Genomic DNA, 17,508 nt, shown 5'->3' with positions numbered 1-17,508 from the left:
TTTTTAGCAACTTGGTGCCTCTATGTTTATTCTTTTCTATGATCAGAAAGAGCATCAAACTCAAAAGATGCATTAATTGGAGCTCGTTGGGCCAAAGTTCAAACTCTTACATATAGAGTTACATTAGCCATTATCCTCTTATCTATTTTTACTAATAATGCATTTTCTACTTTATCCTTACTAATTAATGCTCAAGAAGATGGATGACCTATTTTGCCCACGTTACCCTTAGCCCTAGTACGATTCATTTCTGCATTAGCAGAAACCATCTCCACACCTTTGACTTAAGGAGAATTAGAATGAGCTTAGGGACTCAATGATGAATATGTTGCAGTTTCCTCTGCATTGTTTTTTTTTTCTCTTACAACAACATACACCATTAAAATAATAATAAATACCATAATAGCAATCATTATCTTGAAACATTTCAGAGCCCATACTTCCTAGAAATCTGTACCTTAAATATTGCAGTGAAAACTTCCCTTCTTACCATGATATACTTATTAATATGAGGATCACAATCACTATTTTTATATGATCAACTTATACAACTATTTAAAAATTACTATTAGTACCGTGTATTTGACATAGCTCTCTATCCATCAGAGATTTCCCTTTACATACTAGATACACATCTGTCAACAGTATTACTTTGACATAGTAAATAATTTTGGCCTGAATACTCTTGTTTATGAAACTATAGCTAGGCCCCTGACAGATAATTAAAAGATAGTGTCCTACTACATCCTACAATAGGGTCAGTTAATTAAGCTACCAGGCTCATGTCTTTCAGAATGTCAGTTTTTATGATTTCTATACTAACATATCCTTTGATTTGTGCTACCATTACAGCCACGTTTTTATTTTTCATGATCTTTGACCACTATATTCTGATCCCACTTAATTCCAAAATGAATCAGAATAAATATATGTTTAATCAATCATTAAGATTCTCATTCATAAACAAAGTCCACTGTCAACAAACAAGGCAACCAGACAATAGCATCAATATTTGTGTAGTGGACAAAATAATGAGTTCCAAAATTCAGGACATTGAGTATTTAAAAGTAAATTTGTGGATTAATTAATATTGTAACAATAATCCTTCTGATAAAAGCAGGTTTTTCCATTCTATATTTGAATACCGGAAGCCATCCAAAGTATTTCCTTAATGAAAAATGTGCACTTTTATCATAAGAAAGTGCATACCTATTGCCACTTTATCCCAGTTTCATTATGTTCTAACTGTTCTTCAACTTTCATCTCTTCAATTTTATCCATCCTAATAGGTAGTTGAAAAAGTCCCATCCAAACTTAAATATGGAAAATTCTAGCTTTCCTTTCCATTGCTCACACAGCATTAGTAGCAGCCACAATCACATCTACCCATTGCCATCGTATTTAATCTGTTAAACTATACCTTTCTGCACTGGCTGGTTTTGCATGCCAACTTGACACAAGTTAGAGTCCTCAGAGATGAAGGGGCTTCAGTCAAGAAATGCCTCCATAAGATCCAGTTGTAAGGCATTTTTTCAGTTAATGATTAATGGGCGATAGTCCAACTCATGGTACCATCTCCAAGCTGCTGGTCCTGGGTTCTATAAGAAAATAGACTGATCAAGCCATCACAAGCAAGTCAGTAAGTAGTACTCCTCCATGGGCTCTGAATCACCTCCTTCCTTCAGATTCCAGCCCTGCTTGAGTTCCTCTCCCAGTTTCTTCCAATGATGGACTATTATCTAGAAGTGTATGCCAAATAAATCCCCGTCTTCTCTGACTTGCTTTTTGGTCATGTTGTTCCATGGCAGCAATAGAAAACCCAATGAAGACACTTATAAACTATCTTGGTATTCTTCCCTATTTTTATAATTTTTTATTGCTTATTTTATTTATTTACGTTTCAAATTTTATTCCCCTTCCCAGTTTCCCCTCCACAAGCCTCCTATTCCATCCTCCCTCCCTGCTGCCTCTATGAGGTTGCGACCCCACCACCCACTCCTGCCTCAGGGGCCTAGCATTCTACTATCCTGGGTCATCAAGCCTCTACAGGACCAAGGGGTTCCCCTCCCTGTGATGCCAGATAAGGCAATCCTCTTCTACATATCCAGCTAGAGTCATGGATACTCCCTGCATACTCTTTGGTTATATTCATTATAAGGTTTCAGTATCACCTCTTACCTATCTATGACACAGAGCTCCTCTAATAGTTTTATTCACTCTATCAGTTCTTTGGGACAACTTCCCTCAAGAAATTAACTAAAAGTAGTGTGGGAATTCTCAATGAGATTTGTGAATGTTGCTTTAAGAGAGGCAGAGTTGGTCACTTGAATGGCTGTCTTTGTAAGGCTTTAGGAATATGAGGTGCCCTGGATAGAGCAGGTCCAGATAGAATCCTGGCAGGGTAAGTAGACTGTTTTGTGATAGTACTAATGGTTTAATTGTTGGTTGTACTTTGTATTGGTCCTGCTTGCTATTTAAGACCCCCAAGTTACCTTTTCTTCTTTTTTTTTTTTTTTTTTTTTTTTTGCTTGACTACTTCATGGGGACCTAATAGAAGCCCAGAGTTCCCTTAATTGCCCTCTACCAGCTATACTGTCTGCTTGGATGAGTCAGGGTCTTGCTGATCATAGATGTTTTTCCTGAGCTCCCCACTTGGACAATATGCCACTGCCTTGCGTACAATTCTCATATCTTACTGAAAAAAAGAAGACAGACAAGTTTCTGGACCTGCAGGGCTCATTTACAATGGACCCACCATTCTATCCTTCTAGATATGTTATCCTCAATGAACTCTGTCCTTCTAGCCATTTCATCCTCATTAGTTTAGACATCTAATCTTTGGTTGTCAAACAGGCAGGACAATTTTAGCATTCTGAAAGAGGAAGGAATCTTTTTTTTTTCGTTTTAAATTTTAACTTTTAAATAACTTAGACAGAACAATTACATTTTAAATGGGTCTTTGCGAAGACTCCAGCTTTAGGTATTTAAATGCCTGATAAACTTAGCAGGAAATACAATTAATTTGTTAGAATGTAAATTTGATATCTTTAAAGCCAGTTCTGGTAATGTTACTAAAACAGATCAGTATCTTAACAGTATCTGTGCCAGTGAAATGACATGTACATACTTAGACACATACAATCACACATAGTCACACTCATGCTCACATGTACAGATATCTGCATGTATGTACATTCACATGCATATGTATACAAATAATAAATATACAAATAAAAATTATAAGCAAAGCTTCAGAGCACCTTGGTTTTAAATGGAGGTCTAGTTTATGGATTTGTATCTCTGTACTAAAATTTGATATCAGGAACTTTAACAATCCTTAAACATTTTTTCTCTTCTTTGATAGCATGAGGCATAGCAACATTAGAAACAAATTCTCTAACCTATTACAAGACTTAAGTGCAAATTACGTTTATGACACAGAGTAACAAGCTAAGATCCATGTTCACAGGTTGTTATGCTAAAACATTGTTGCTTGCCATTGGTTTTAGGCAGGGTTTATTGTTACTAAGGTTTTTAAAAGGCTTTTCGGCATATATTTTGGTCTCGCAAGAGTATGAAAATTACAGAATGTTACATATCATCAAGAAATGACTGTAATATAAAGGCTTTAATGATCTTGTATGAGAAATGGAAAGAGAGTATACAGGGAACCAACTTCACTTGTCAGCCCTGCAGTTGTACTTGGCATTAGTTTCCTTGAAGAATTTGTATACATTTTTTCCTAGGAGAATCAGGGGAAAGGAACATGGGGAGGGGAATGAAGTACAAAACAAAGGAGGAGGATGAGAGGGGGTAGGATGTGGGGTCTTCTGAGGGCAGGCTGGACCCAGAAATTTGTAAAGGTTGTGAAAGAAGAGGTCCATCTGTGTAATGGAGCCCTGGCTCAGAATGTCCTAGAAGTACTAGTGTTGTTGCCCCAGGAATGATGTGAAGGTCTCAAGTTGTTTAATTGATAAATAAATAAAGCAACAAAACAACAACAAAACCTACATCTCAGGTTATGAAGGCTGAATGTCGATTCTTAAGAATGTCTTCCAGAAGTAGTGGAGGAGACCCATAACACATTGTGGGTATGCCCAGATGCATCATCTACCCAAGAGGTGATGGAGCTCAGATTGGTCTGTAAGGGATCAGGCCAATACTGCCTTGGCCAAGCTCAAGAACAGAGTCTTTCTGAGCTACAAAAGTGAAACCCAGTTTCCCTCTAGAGCCACCTTGGTTGCTGATCCAGAACATCTAGTATATATTTCTGAGCTGATCCTGAAGAAAGACTCAAATTGGAACTTGGCCACAAACAGGGTGATCTATCATGGGTAAGGACTTACTATCTTGAAGAAGCAAAAGCCTAGGAAATTAGAAGTTTCTCAGATCAGAAAGCCTGACCTCATGGAGAGGTACTGACAAATACCAGATAGTAGACACACACTCTCCCTCCCACTCTAGGGAACCACTGTGATACATGCCCCACATCAAACAGTCTGACAGGGTGACAAAGCTATGGCAAAGTATGCCTTGGTAGCCAAACATGGTTGTCATGCAAACATTAGGGATGCAGAGGCCTAGAAGTGCAATGAGGAGATGTAGTGGAGTGGAGCCATGAGGGGGAGGGGGCAGAATTGGCATTTCAGGTGGGTGGAAACTGACAGCTGTGGGGGAAAGACCCACATATACTTTGTTCCCTCCCTCACTGTCTTTTGTGTTGCCTCCACTCAAATTATACATCTGCCAGGCTGGAACCATTTAGTCTGCTCACCCACCCAAGAGAATAGCAGAGGGGTAATTTTCCCCCTCCAAGGCAGTGCCAGTGTCTCCTTTTTGGTCAAGTACCTCAACATGAGCTCACCATGGTAGGCAGCAGAGAAAGCTCAGGGATATTCTAGTCCAGCCTTCATTACAAAGCACCACAAACTTTGTACTTGTCTGCACCCCCACCCCAGTTTGAGCCAAGCTTTGATCTGGGAATAGTGTGTAGGGAAGGATGAGGGATCAGGTATTGTGTGGAGGCCAGAGGGAGTTAAATTAAACTAGGAATTTTCAGAGAAAGAAAGTGTTTGCATGTGCACATCTTATCCCACCTCCCTCCCTGGATGGAGGAATAAAAAGAAAGGAATAATAGAGACCCTTTACCTCCTCAGAGAGACATAAAGAGTAAAGACAGAAAAACAAAGATTAGGGACTTAGTTCACCCAAAGAAATCTTAGCCAAAGTCACTGAAGTTGAAGCAAATGTGTTCTTTAATGGTTTGGGGGCAGGGGTTCCTATTATGGGTTCAGGGGGAAAAGAAGGAGAAAGAAGGAGGAGGAAGAGGAGGAGGAGAAGGAGGAGGAGGAGGGGAGGAGGGGGAGGTGGAGGAGGGGGAGAGGGAGGAGTAGGAGGAAGAGGAAGAGGAGTAGGAGGAAGAGGAAAAGGAGGAGGAGGAGGAAGAAGAAGAAGAAGAAGAAGAAGAAGAAGAAGAAGAAGAAGAAGAAGAAGAAGAAGAAGAAGAAGAAGAAGAAAGAAAGAAAGAAAGAAAGAAAGAAAGAAAGAAAGCAGCAGCAGCAGCAGCAGCAGCAGCAACAGCAGCAGCAACAGAAGCAGAAGCAGAAGCAGAAGCAGAAGCAGAAGCAGAAGCCAGAAACAGTAGTTAGAGAGAAGTCAAAGAAAGTGGGAACTTACCTGACTGTTGACTGTAGTCACCTTTGTCCTCCAAAGAAGCTCATTTAACCTCTCTAGGTGGGCCATCCACTTGCCATGTGAAGGGTCAGCCAGTTATAAATGAATGTAACAAGACACAGACACAGGGGAAAGTTATCACAACAGTAAGATGGCTTGGTGGGTACAGGTACTTGCAGCCAAGTTTGATAATTCAAGTGCAGTCCTCTAAATACACAAGTTGTCCTGTGACATCCAGTTGTTCACTGTAACATACCTGCTCACTCACACATGAATGGAGAGAAAAAAAAAAACAACAGAGAAAAACAGACAGGCAGACAGAGACAGAAAGACAGTGAGACTGATACGCAGGGACAGAGAAAGAAAGAAAAAAAAAGTATACTGCGACAAGGAAGGAGACAAGTTCCTGGTGGAGTTGTCATAGCTGAGAAGAGTTGGAAGGTTTTTGTAGTAGTTAAATAGGTTGTTACTCAGTCTATTTTGTGGGCCATTTGGGCAGGGTCAATATTTGAATAGATGCCTTGGCATCTTACTTTCTTCTTGAGTCGTAAAGTTTATAGCCTAATTTGTTTTTCTCGAGACTGGCCATTTGTACAGGGGCCATAGCTCATTAGCAAGTCAGGCTGAAGATGAATGCAGACTGCATCCTGAGTCACCATGTTGTGAGCTCCACATAGTCAGGCCTAGTGATCAAAGTTTAGGAATTTTGTTTATAATTCTCAGTCTTTTATCTCTGCACAAGTTATATCTCTGAACAAGTGTGGGAAAACAGTAAAAGGCAGTCTGTGAGGTTCTAGTTAAGGGGAAAGCAACTAGCAGTGTTTTGAGAGATGAACCTAGAGAAGCAGAAAGGAACCAAAGCATCCAGGGAGAGTGTTGATGCTGATTGACCAGGCCTATTGTAAGTGGAGAGGAGGCATGAAATGCTTGCAAAGTGGCATGGCTTGGGAAGCAGCTGAGAAAACTAAATGGGAAACAGGTTTTGAGTGTCTCACTCCTTATCCCTAGATTGAAAATGTTACATTGAGTTCCAATGTGAGACCTAAAGAGGAGCCATCTGGGGGAGATGGGGGAGGAGGAGGTTGATTTTGAAGATGAACAGGTCAAGTACATGACAAGTAGCCATTGGCTAGGTCATAGTCTTGGGTGTTGAAATCAGCCATGGACACAGAAAGTCCTGAGATCATGATGAAAACCGTAACTTTCTGCCAGAGGCTTTGATATATATTTGAGGGTGACCGAAAGGTCATGGATAATTGAGAACTGACCTCGGTTGCCATGGTTCTCTAAGAACCTGTCTAATTTCGTCTGTGGGGAATTATGTCCTCTAAAGGTGAGAGTTAGTGTAGATAGCCATTGCAATTGAATGTGATGACAGTATTTATTACATATCCATGGCCCTATAATTTTATGTTTTGAGTAATTACTGAATATATCTTAAAGTTGGAAAAGAATTTCTTGAGGAGAAAATAGGCAGAGAAAAACAAGACAAGTCTGAAAAGAGCTCCAGAGACCACATGAAGGGGGATGCTGAGAGAGGTGCTTGTGACACTGTTGGGCTTCAGCATCAAAAAATTTGCATTACTGTTTCCAGTGGTGGTCCATGAGAAAAAACTGTCTGAGCCCAGGGCATTGAATAGGTTGGGCAAGCCACAGAAGACTGAAGCAGTACAACTAGGGATCAAGTACAGCTGTTCATTTGCAGCCAGACCAGACCTCACCTGAGATCAATAGGAACGGAAAGAAAGGAAATAGAGTTCTTTCTCCAGAGGGACACACTGTTCAGGCTTCAGTCACCAGCAGGAAAAGTGGTGACACACCGCAGTGACTCAGAGAAAGTCACTGCCATAGTGAGCAAGCCACACAGCAGAGAAGACAGGTTGTGGTTTTGGGCTGGATCACATTAAGGAAAGTGTGGCTATCGATGCCAGTGTTCAAGTCAGGGAAAGGAGGAGCGAGCAAGGCTCTGCAGTGAACTCCATAGTGCTCACCCTATTTCCTTTGTGTAGGCCCATGCACTCACCCTATTTTCTGTTTGTTTGTTTGTTTGCTTGTTTTTAAACTCCGTTTCCCTTCTCCCACCTGTTCCATCACTGCCTTGCCACTGCCTTTTTACTTCTGAGGACAATGTTTTCTTGAATGGCTCCTTTGCATGTCCATCCCCTAACCTTCTGTCATGTGTTGCCTGGTCCCCTTCCTCTGTGTTTTCCTACCCTACAGGACGTGCTGCTTTGTGGTTGCATTTTCTTTACTAGACTCTGGACTTTTATTGAACAGCATCTCGTTAAAAGTATCTAGACATTAACTCAGTTTTAGTTCAATAATAATTCATTTGGACACAGAAAAGGATATTAAATTATGAGAGAAAACTTGGATAGAGCCAAGCTCAACAAGATTTACCTGGGAAGATGTGATGAGACAAACTCGTGATACCTGAGCACAGGTAAACAACCTGTGGCAGAATGTAGGTTAAAATAATTGGGTTAATTTAGTTATGATCTAATGAGAGTAGAGACTAGCTATATGGCCAAGGTATTTGTAAATACATTTTGAGTCTGAGTCATTTCTGGGAGCATAGGCCTGGGAGGAAGAACCAGGATTTAACTTCTACAAATAGTACCTACCTTAACAATTAGAACCCAAGCTTGCACCCTAAAAAGGCCAGGTAAAAGGCAGGCAAATATCAAATAACTAGTTTTCTAATTAACAGCTTATTTTATAATAATTTTTCATTGATTTAAGTTTTATTGCACTATGATGATACATAATTGCACTAAGATACATAATTTCAATTTATCTGAATTTGTTAACATATAAAAACATATTTTGACTAAATAGATTTGCATCACATTCTTCTTTGCCTTTTGTACCCCAACCCCTCCCGGAGAGCCCCTCTTTAAAACCTGTAATACCTTTCGTTTTTTTATCACATTCTTTAAAATTTATAAAATACTGTAATAATAAAAATGAGTACTATAAAAGTTGTTTGATATAAAACAATCAATTAAACAGTCTTATGTAGATGTTTGTTTATAGCAATACTGAAAATACATACGTTTTTCTCAATATAAATTTAAAATAATTCCAAATATATTGACTGTGTGATATTTTTAAAATAATGTATCACTATTAGTTTTTTTTAGTGAACATAAATTGATAAAGTCTTTTTGTTTGTTTTGTTTTTAGTAATTTTAATCTTGGCTCATACTATGGTATAAACACAAAATAAAAACAGTTTTTGGACATTGGGGTTCATTGTAATAAGGCTGTACTTGAATGTCCCTCAAATCACCAAAGGATTTTACCTTCATAGTAGATAAGCTAAGAGTTGACAGGTCTACTGTGCCAATGAATGAATTATAGGCATGATTTTTGGATACAGATTTCCTGCTATGGTCAAAGCTATGAGTGATTGTGATCATTCTCAGCCCGCAGGGAACAGGTTACATTCATTTAAGAAATGGTGTGTGTATTTAGATGGCCTATCCATGAAGTTATTCATCAACTCTTTCAATGAACAATGGTTCTGCTTGGAGGGTGGCACAGACATTGGGTAAGGATAAGGTTCTGGTTCATTGGCTGTGATGATTTTGAAAAGCATTCATCTCAGAATATGAGTAACTTAAAAAGTCCTCTTCTTCAAAATTGATACAATAATTATAAATATCAAGCAAAGTCTTCAGTCTCACTCTTTGCTGTTCTCTTACAAGCCACCTCCCAAATTGTTTACATTTCTATTGGCTGTATAAATAACTTTGAAATATGTTAGTTGTTCTGAAAACCATAGTATAGTGTAAAAATATCAAATAAACTATCCTACTAATAGACTAAGATAGGAAAAGCATCATTTCAAGATCATTATGTGGCACACAGCAAGACTCTTGTCTTGTGCAAACAAACAGAAAATGTATATGGATTGTACAATATTAGACCTATTTCTCCCATTACCAAATTAGAGAGACCATGGGATGACAGCCAACAAATTTCTAATTTTTGAATTTCAATCTTGGCAATATTAATTTTCATATTAAGAGATATTAAGGAAAAGTGATTGTTACTTCCTGTTAATTTTCTTGTTAGAGGTAGAATTATGTTTGCATGTGTTTGTTGAAAGATTACTTTCTTGCTTCTTCTAGGGTGTAATTTCACTCCTTGTGTTGTGTTTTCCATCTATTATCCTTTGTAGGGATGGATTTGTGGAAAAATATTGTGTAAATTTGGTTTTGTTATGGAATATCTTGGTTTCTCAGTCTATGGAGATTGAGAGTTTCTCTAGGTATAGTAGTCTGGGCTGGCATTTGTGTTCTCTTAGGGTCTGTATGACATCTGCCCAGGATCTTCTGGCTTTCATAGTCTCTGGTGAGAAGTCTGGTGTAATTCTGATAGGCCTGCCTTTATATGTTACTTGACATTTTTCTTTTACTGCTTTTAAAATTCTTCCTTTGTTTAGTGCATTTGGTGTTTTGATTATTATGTGATGGGAGGAATTTCTTTTCTGGTCTAAGCTACTTGGAGTTCTGTAGACTTCTTGTATGTTCATGGGCATCTCTTTCTTTAGGTTAGGGAAGTTTTCTTCTATAATTTTGTTGAAGGTATTTACTGGCCCTTTAAGGTGGGAATCTTCACTCTTTTCTATGCCTATTGTTCTTAGGTTTGGTCTTCTCATTGTGTCCCGGATTTCCTGGATGTTGTGGATTAGAAGCTTTTTGCTTTTTGCGTTTTCTTTGACTATTGTGTCAATGTTTTCTATGGTATCTTCTGCACCTGAGATCCTCTCTTCTACCTCTTGTATTCTGTTGGTGATGAGTCTTGACCTTTTTCCTAGGTTTTCTAACTCCAGAGTTGTCTCCCTTTATGATTTCTTTATTGTTTCTAGTTCCATTTTTTAGATCCTGGATGGTTTTTGTTCCTTTCCTTTGCCTGTTTGATTGTGTTTTCCTGTAACTCTTTAAGGGATTTTTGTGTTTCCTCTTTAAGGGCTTCTAGCTGTTTACCTGTGTTCTCCTGTATTACTTTGAGGGAGTTATTTATGTTCTTAATGTCCTCTATCATCATCATGAGAAGTGATTTTCGATCTGAATATTGCTTTTACGGTGTGTTGGCTATCCAGGTCTTGCTATGGTGGGAGAATTGGGTTCTGATGATGCCAAGTACCCTTGGTTTCTGTTGTGTATGTTCTTATGCTTGCCTGCCATCATATGGTTATATCTAGTGCTACTTGCCCTGGCTATGTCTGACAGGAGCCTATCCTTCCTGTGATCCTGGTTGTGTCAGAACTCCTCAGAATCAAGCTGTCTCTGGGATCCTGTGATTCTGGGATGCTGTGATACTGAGATTCTGGTTGTATCCAAGCTACTGGGAGTCAAACTGCCTTTGGGACCTTGGGATCCTGGTGTGACCAAGCTCCTGGGACCTTGAGATCCTCTGATCCTGGGCATGTTAGTCTACCTGAGAGTGGAGCTGCCTCTGGGTGTTGTGGGGCTGGCTGCAGAGTTTGTGCCCTAGGTCTGCTCAGGGTGCTAGCCCAGACAGACCAGAAGCTTATAATAATTTTCAAAAGAACTTTAACAAAGCATTCATTTAAATAAAATGAATGCTAAATGTCACAGAGGGATTTACAAGTGCTAAAAACACATTGACATTTGTTGTGTCACAGATGTTCCCATTGGATTATAAATTAAAATACATGGATCTTGGCCTGGTCATCTGCCCCCAGCTTCCTGATGTAATCTCTAGCAAAATTTGTAGAAATCTTCATTAGAAAAGCAATATTTGTTCTCAAATGCTTGCAAAGGAGGACACTGGGGTGGTGGTTTGTCTTTCCAACTCACTCTCTGAAGGCCACTGGAAGCTGGGCCATCAGTATAAACACAGTCCTGTGAATTGGTCACCAGACGATCTCTTCACACAGCAGTGTCTCTCTTTCTTGGTCAGGTCAGACAGTGCCATAAGAGACTCTGAATAGAAAGCCTCTCCCTAACAATCTAGTTGTTGTTGAAGAACCTACCTGGAATAGAGTGTACAAAGAAGGCTAGGTGTGAGAACTTGAAAGGACAATGATTTGACATGTCTTTTTTAAATTTTTATTTAATCATTTTTTATAGTCCAGATTTTATCCCCCCCTCCCCCGCTACACCCTCTGACTGTACCACATCCCATAACTCCTCCCCCACCCCTGTCTCCATGAGGATGTCCCAATGCCAACAGCCCCCACTCCACCAGACCTCCACACACTCTGGAGCCTCCAGTCTCTTGAGGGTTAGGTATATATCATCTCTGAATGAACACAGACCCTGACATCCTCTGCTGTATATGTTTTGGGGGCCTCATATCAGCTGTTGTATGCTGCCTGTTTGGTGGTCCAGTGTTTGAGAGATCTCGGGGAACCAGATTAATTGAGACTGCAGGTCCTCCTACAGGGTTGCTCTCCTCCTCAATTTCTCCCTGCTTTTCCCTACATCAACCACAGGGGTCAGCAACTTCTGTACATCGGTTGGATGCAAATATCTGAATCTGACTCTTTCATCTGCTTGTTGGGTCTTTTACAGGGCAGTCATGATAAGCCCCCTTTTTATTTTAATTGGGTATTTTCTTCATTTACATTTCCAATGCTACCCCAAAAGTCCCCCATATCTACCTCCTGACTCCCCTACACTCCCACTCCCACTTCTTGGCCCTGGCGTTCCCCTGTACTGAGGCATATAAAGTTTGCATGACCAATGGGCCTCTCTTTCCACTGATGGCCGACTAGGCCATCTTCTGATACATATGCAGCTAGAGTCAAGAGCTCCTGGGTACTGGTTACTTCATATTGTTGTTCCACCTATAGGGTTGCAGATCCCTTTAGCTCCTTGGATACTTTCTCTAGCTCCTCCATTGGGGCCCCTGTGATCCATCCAATAGCTGACTGTGAGCATCCACTTCTGTGTTTGCTAGGCCCCGGCATAGCCTCACAAGAGACAGCTATATCAGGGTCCTTTCAGCAAAATCTTGCTAGTGTGTGCAATGGTGTCAGTGTTTGGTGGCTAATTATGGGATGGATCCCCTGGTATGGCAGTCTCTACATGGTCCATCCTTTTGTCTCAGCTCCAAACTTTGTCTCTGTAACAACTTCCATGGGTATTTTGTCCCCAATTCTAAGAAGGGGCAAAGTGTCCTCACAGGGAAATGCAAATCAAAATAACCCTGAGATTCCACCTCGCACCAGTCAGAATGGCTAAGATCAAAAACTCAGGTGACAGCAGATGCTGGCGAGGATGTGGAGAAAGAGGAACACTCCTCCATTGTTCATAGGATTGCAAGCTTGTACAACCACTCTGGAAATCTGTATGGTGGTTCCTCAGAAAATTGGACATAGTACTACCGGAGGATCCTGCAATACCTCTTCTGGGCATATATCCAGAAGATGTTCCAACCGGTAAGGAGGACACATGCTCAACTATGTTCATAGCAGCCTTATTTGTAATAGCCAGAAGCTGGAAAGGACCCAGATAGGTCCCTTTTTGTGAGCACACCATAGCCTCATTAATAGTATCAGGCCTTGGAGCCTCTTCTTGAGCTAGATCCCAATTTGGCCTGTTGCTGGACCTCCTTTTCCTGAAGCTCTTCTCTACTTTTGTCTCTGCAGCTCATGCATGTCCTTTTGGGTCTGAGTTACATCACTCAGGATGATATTTCCTAGTTCCATCCATTTGCCTCAAAATCTCACGATGTCCTCATTCTTTTTGTTGTTGTTGTTGTTTTTTGAGACAGGGTTTCTCTGTGTAGCCCTGGCTGTCCTGGAACTCACTCTGTAGACCAGGCTGGCCTCGAGCTCAGAAATCCACCTGCCTCTGCCTCCCAAGTGCTGGGATTAAAGGCATGCACCTCCACCACCTGGCTGATGTCCTCATTCTTAATAGTTAAGTAGTACTCCACTGTGTAAATGAACCACATTTTCTGTATCCATTCTTGTGTTGTGGGACATCTGAGTTGTTTCAGATTTCTGGCTATCACAAACAAGGCCACTATGAACATAGTGGAACATGTGTCCCTGTCACATGGTGGGCCATATTTCGGGTATATGCCCAAGAGTGGTATAGCTCAGTCTTCAGCTAGATTTATTTCCATTTCCATTTTCCAGAGTGGTTGTACCAGTTTGCAATCCCACCAACAATGGAGAAGTGTTCCTATTTATCCACATCCTTGCCAACATGTGAGGTCACCTGAAGTTTTGATCTTAGCCATTCTGATTGGTGTTCTTCAAGGATATAGAAAGAATAATTCTCAAATTCATCTGGAAAAGCAAAATACCCAGAATAGCAAAAACCATTCTTAACAATACAAGAATTTGGGGCGGGGGCAGGAATCACTATCCCTGATCTCAAGCTATACTATGGATCAATATTGATTAAAACTGCATGGAATTGGTATAGAGATAGACATGTTGATCCATGTAATAGAGTTGAAGATCCATAAATAAAACCACACACTTATGTACAGTTGATCTTTATCAAAAAAGCCTAAAATATACAATGAAAAAAAAGAAAGCATCTTAAATAAATGGTGCTTGTCTAACTGGCAGTCTGTATGTAGAAAACTGAAAATAGATCCTTATTTGTCACCTTGCACAAAGATCAAATCCATATGGATCAAGGACCTCAACCTAAAACCAGATACATTGATTCTAATAGAAGAGAAAGTAGGAAAGAGCCTTGAACTCATTGACATGGGGAAATTTCCTAAACAGAACTCCAAAAGCTCATGCTATAAGATCAAGAATTGATAAATGGGACCTCATGAAATGGGAAAGCTTCTCTAAGGCAAAGATCATAGTCAATAGGACAAGCTGACAATCTACAGATTGGAAAAGTATCTTCTCTAACCCCACATCCAATGGAGAGCTAATACGCAAAATATATACAGAACTTAAGAAGCCAATCACCAAAAAACCTAAACAACCCAATAAAAAAAATGGGTATAAAACTAAACAGAGAATTCACAACAGAGGAATCTCGAATGGCTAAGCAGCACTTAAAGAAATGTTCAAAGACCTTAATGATAAGGGAAATGCAAACCAACGTTACCCTGAGATTCCACCAGTCAGAATGATTTGACACTTCTAAGGAGAAAAAAGGAACCTGTGAAGAATTAGTCAAACAGAAGAGGATACGGAAGAAGATGTGCTGGAAAATTCAGGAAGAGACTGCTAATGGTAGTGAGATACTGCCAGGACGGGAGCTTTGGGATGAATGTTGACAGCACAAAATGTCTTCAGGGACCATTAAAGTACTCTGGGGACAATGATGATTCTGCAACTTAATAAACACATTAACTACAACTTAATTGTGTACTTGCAGATAATTTTTAAAAAATGAAAAATAGAGCGAAATAAAATATACTGGAACATGGAAATCCAAAAAGGTACATGGAATAGGAGAGAGACTGAAGACTTATAGAAAGGCAATGATGCTTGGTGATAAAGAAGCCAGCACAGAGCTTTAAATATGTTTCAATAAAATAGTCACCTCTATCTCCTCTTTTTGCATCAGAGAAATGAGAGTCTCTAAGATTACTCCTTCTATTCCTGTTGACTGACTGTATAATGATTCTGGTGGTCTAGGGATGTGTTCAGATCTCATTAGCTAAAAAGCCATCCTGGATGGGCTTCTGACATCCCTAACATGTGTTCATGCTGTGATGAAGCATAACTCTGCCACTCTTGCTGCTATGGTGAAAACAAACCCGACCACAGAAGGTCAGTTAGTTGATGTGATTTTCATCCCACATGTCATCCCTAGTGTCTCAAAGTAGAGCTGGGATCACCATCATTGAATACTGGATAATAGATTTCTTTGTGAGGCTAACTGCCATGTTATCTTCCTTGCTGTTTGGCAGATCATTGACAGTATTGACCTAATGATTCCGCACCAACCACATGCTTTCTTCTAGCTACATTTATTGGGTTTTAAGCTGAAGAGGTTTAAAACACACAACAAACTCAATGTTAACTTTGGAGTATTTTTTTTGGTTTTGATTTTGTTTTGGGGGGGAAGAGATTACATAATACTTTGAGTATTATTTTCTTTGTTCCTTTCTTCCTTCCTCCCTTCCTTCCTTCCTTCCTTCCTTCCTTCCTTCCTTCCTTCCTTCCTTCCTTCCTTTCTTCCTTCCTTTCTTTCTTTCTTTCTTCCTTTCTTCCTTTCTTTCTTTCTTTCTTTCTTTCTTTCTTTCTTTCTTTCTTTCTTTCTTTCTTCCTTTCTTCCTTTCTTCCTTTCTTCCTTTCTTTCCTTCCTTCTTTTCTCCCATTTACCTATAAACCTATAATATATATATTATGGGTTTTATATTATGTTTTTTTCTATATTTTATATATTTATAAATTATGGTTTCCAATTTGGTATTTTTGTGGGGTTTCTGTGTTCACCAATGTCTCTGTGCTTTTACTTTGGCTCTTTGTTTTTCTGTTTGTTTGTTTTGTTCTATTCAAGTTTGTTTGTTTTGTGATTATCTTATTTTATTATCATTTTTCAGATGCTTAATTGTTTTCTAATAAGAGAGAGAGTGAGAAAGGATATGGATTTGGGTGGGTGAGGTGGATCTGGGAGGAGTGTGTGTGTGGGAGACCTGTAATCAGAATATCTTGTATGAGGAAAAAAGAAATCTATTTTCAGTAAAAAGCAAAAAAGCTGAGGCAGGTATTAAACTTTGACCTGTGCACTACTGATATATAGAGCAAGTATATTACAAACTATGAAGTATATGTGCATGATTTAGTTGATCTATTTATTAAATCTTTCATTGGTTTGTATGTTTTACAGAACTGGTTTCACACCAATGTAAAATGTATTACCACCAGCCTTATTTCACTTGCACACTGAAGGGGATACTATGTAATGAGATCAATCCATTCTTAATCCTTGGTTGAGTTCTACATCCCTTCCTTGTTTTATTCATCTGCTTTCCTATGCTCTTCATGCAGGTTTTCCAAATGAGCCTGCAGCAGTCATTGCCCTAGGTACCATTAAGGAATGGCTGGCCAAGAATCACCAGGAGGTAAGAGGACCAACACGTTCATTATTCCATATAGTGTGATTTGATCCTATGTTAAAACAGGGCCGAGAAGCTGCATCAGTACCAACCAGACCTTCTCCTTACGCAAGTGCCATCTGGATTTTCTTTATTTTAGGTTGCATGGGATTAAATATTTTCCTGTAATCATTTGGCTGAAGTAGACATAATGACCAGTTTGGTGGAGAAGATGAGCTAGGAGAGCAGACTTGTTGCATCAAACTCTTCTCTTCATGTTTTTCATGTATTATGGGTTGTGTGCAAGGAGGAGGTTGGAATGGATTTGTTGATAATTCCTCATTCTTCCGGGGCTGATTTCCTTAAACAAACTAGTGTTTCTTTGTTGTTTGTGTGCTATAACATTATGTCTGAGAGTGGGCTCCGTTTTTATTTATAGCTAGTCCTTTTCCTAGTGTGACTTATAGATATGGGACTATAATCAGATTGCATAATTGTTAACTGACCTGTATGGCCAGTTTTTTCTTTCATCTTTCTCTCTCTCTCTTTCTTTCTTTCTTTCTTTCTTTCTTTCTTTCTTTCTTTCTTTCTTTCTTTCTCTCTCTCTCTCTCTCTCTCTCTCTCTCTCTCTCTCTCTCTTTCTCTCTTGCTTCTCTCTTTCTCTCTTATTAAGTGAAATGAAATGCATTCATTCAATTACACATCTCACCTCCATTTCTACTCCTTCAGTAATGTCTATAGAATATGTTGGGATGTGGAGAGTGATAAGCAAGGGAATTACTCATTTAAATAAAGCACTAGTACAGTTACAAAAGGAAGCTGTATACT

General features: G+C 39.5%; 1 protein-coding gene across 9 annotated transcripts in view; it reads left to right on the top strand.

The window, feature by feature from the left end:
• The window catches only part of Macrod2 (mono-ADP ribosylhydrolase 2), a 2,026,591-nt gene that overhangs the window by 1,438,856 nt on the left and 570,227 nt on the right, over nt 1–17,508 (top strand). For all 9 annotated transcript variants that reach the window (XM_085833735.1, XM_029471909.2, XM_029471907.2 and 6 more), the window contains exon 8: nt 16,634–16,707. In XM_085833735.1, coding sequence (XP_085689861.1) covers nt 16,634–16,707 — 74 coding nt within the window. The remainder of the gene's footprint in view (nt 1–16,633; nt 16,708–17,508) is intronic.

This window comes from Mus caroli, unplaced genomic scaffold (assembly GCF_978045245.1).
Source record: "Mus caroli unplaced genomic scaffold, Mus_caroli_1 scaffold_2, whole genome shotgun sequence".
Lineage (NCBI taxonomy): Eukaryota > Metazoa > Chordata > Mammalia > Rodentia > Muridae > Mus > Mus caroli.
The sequence above is the reverse complement of the archived record's forward strand: the minus strand, read 5'-3'. Positions and strand labels throughout refer to the sequence as shown.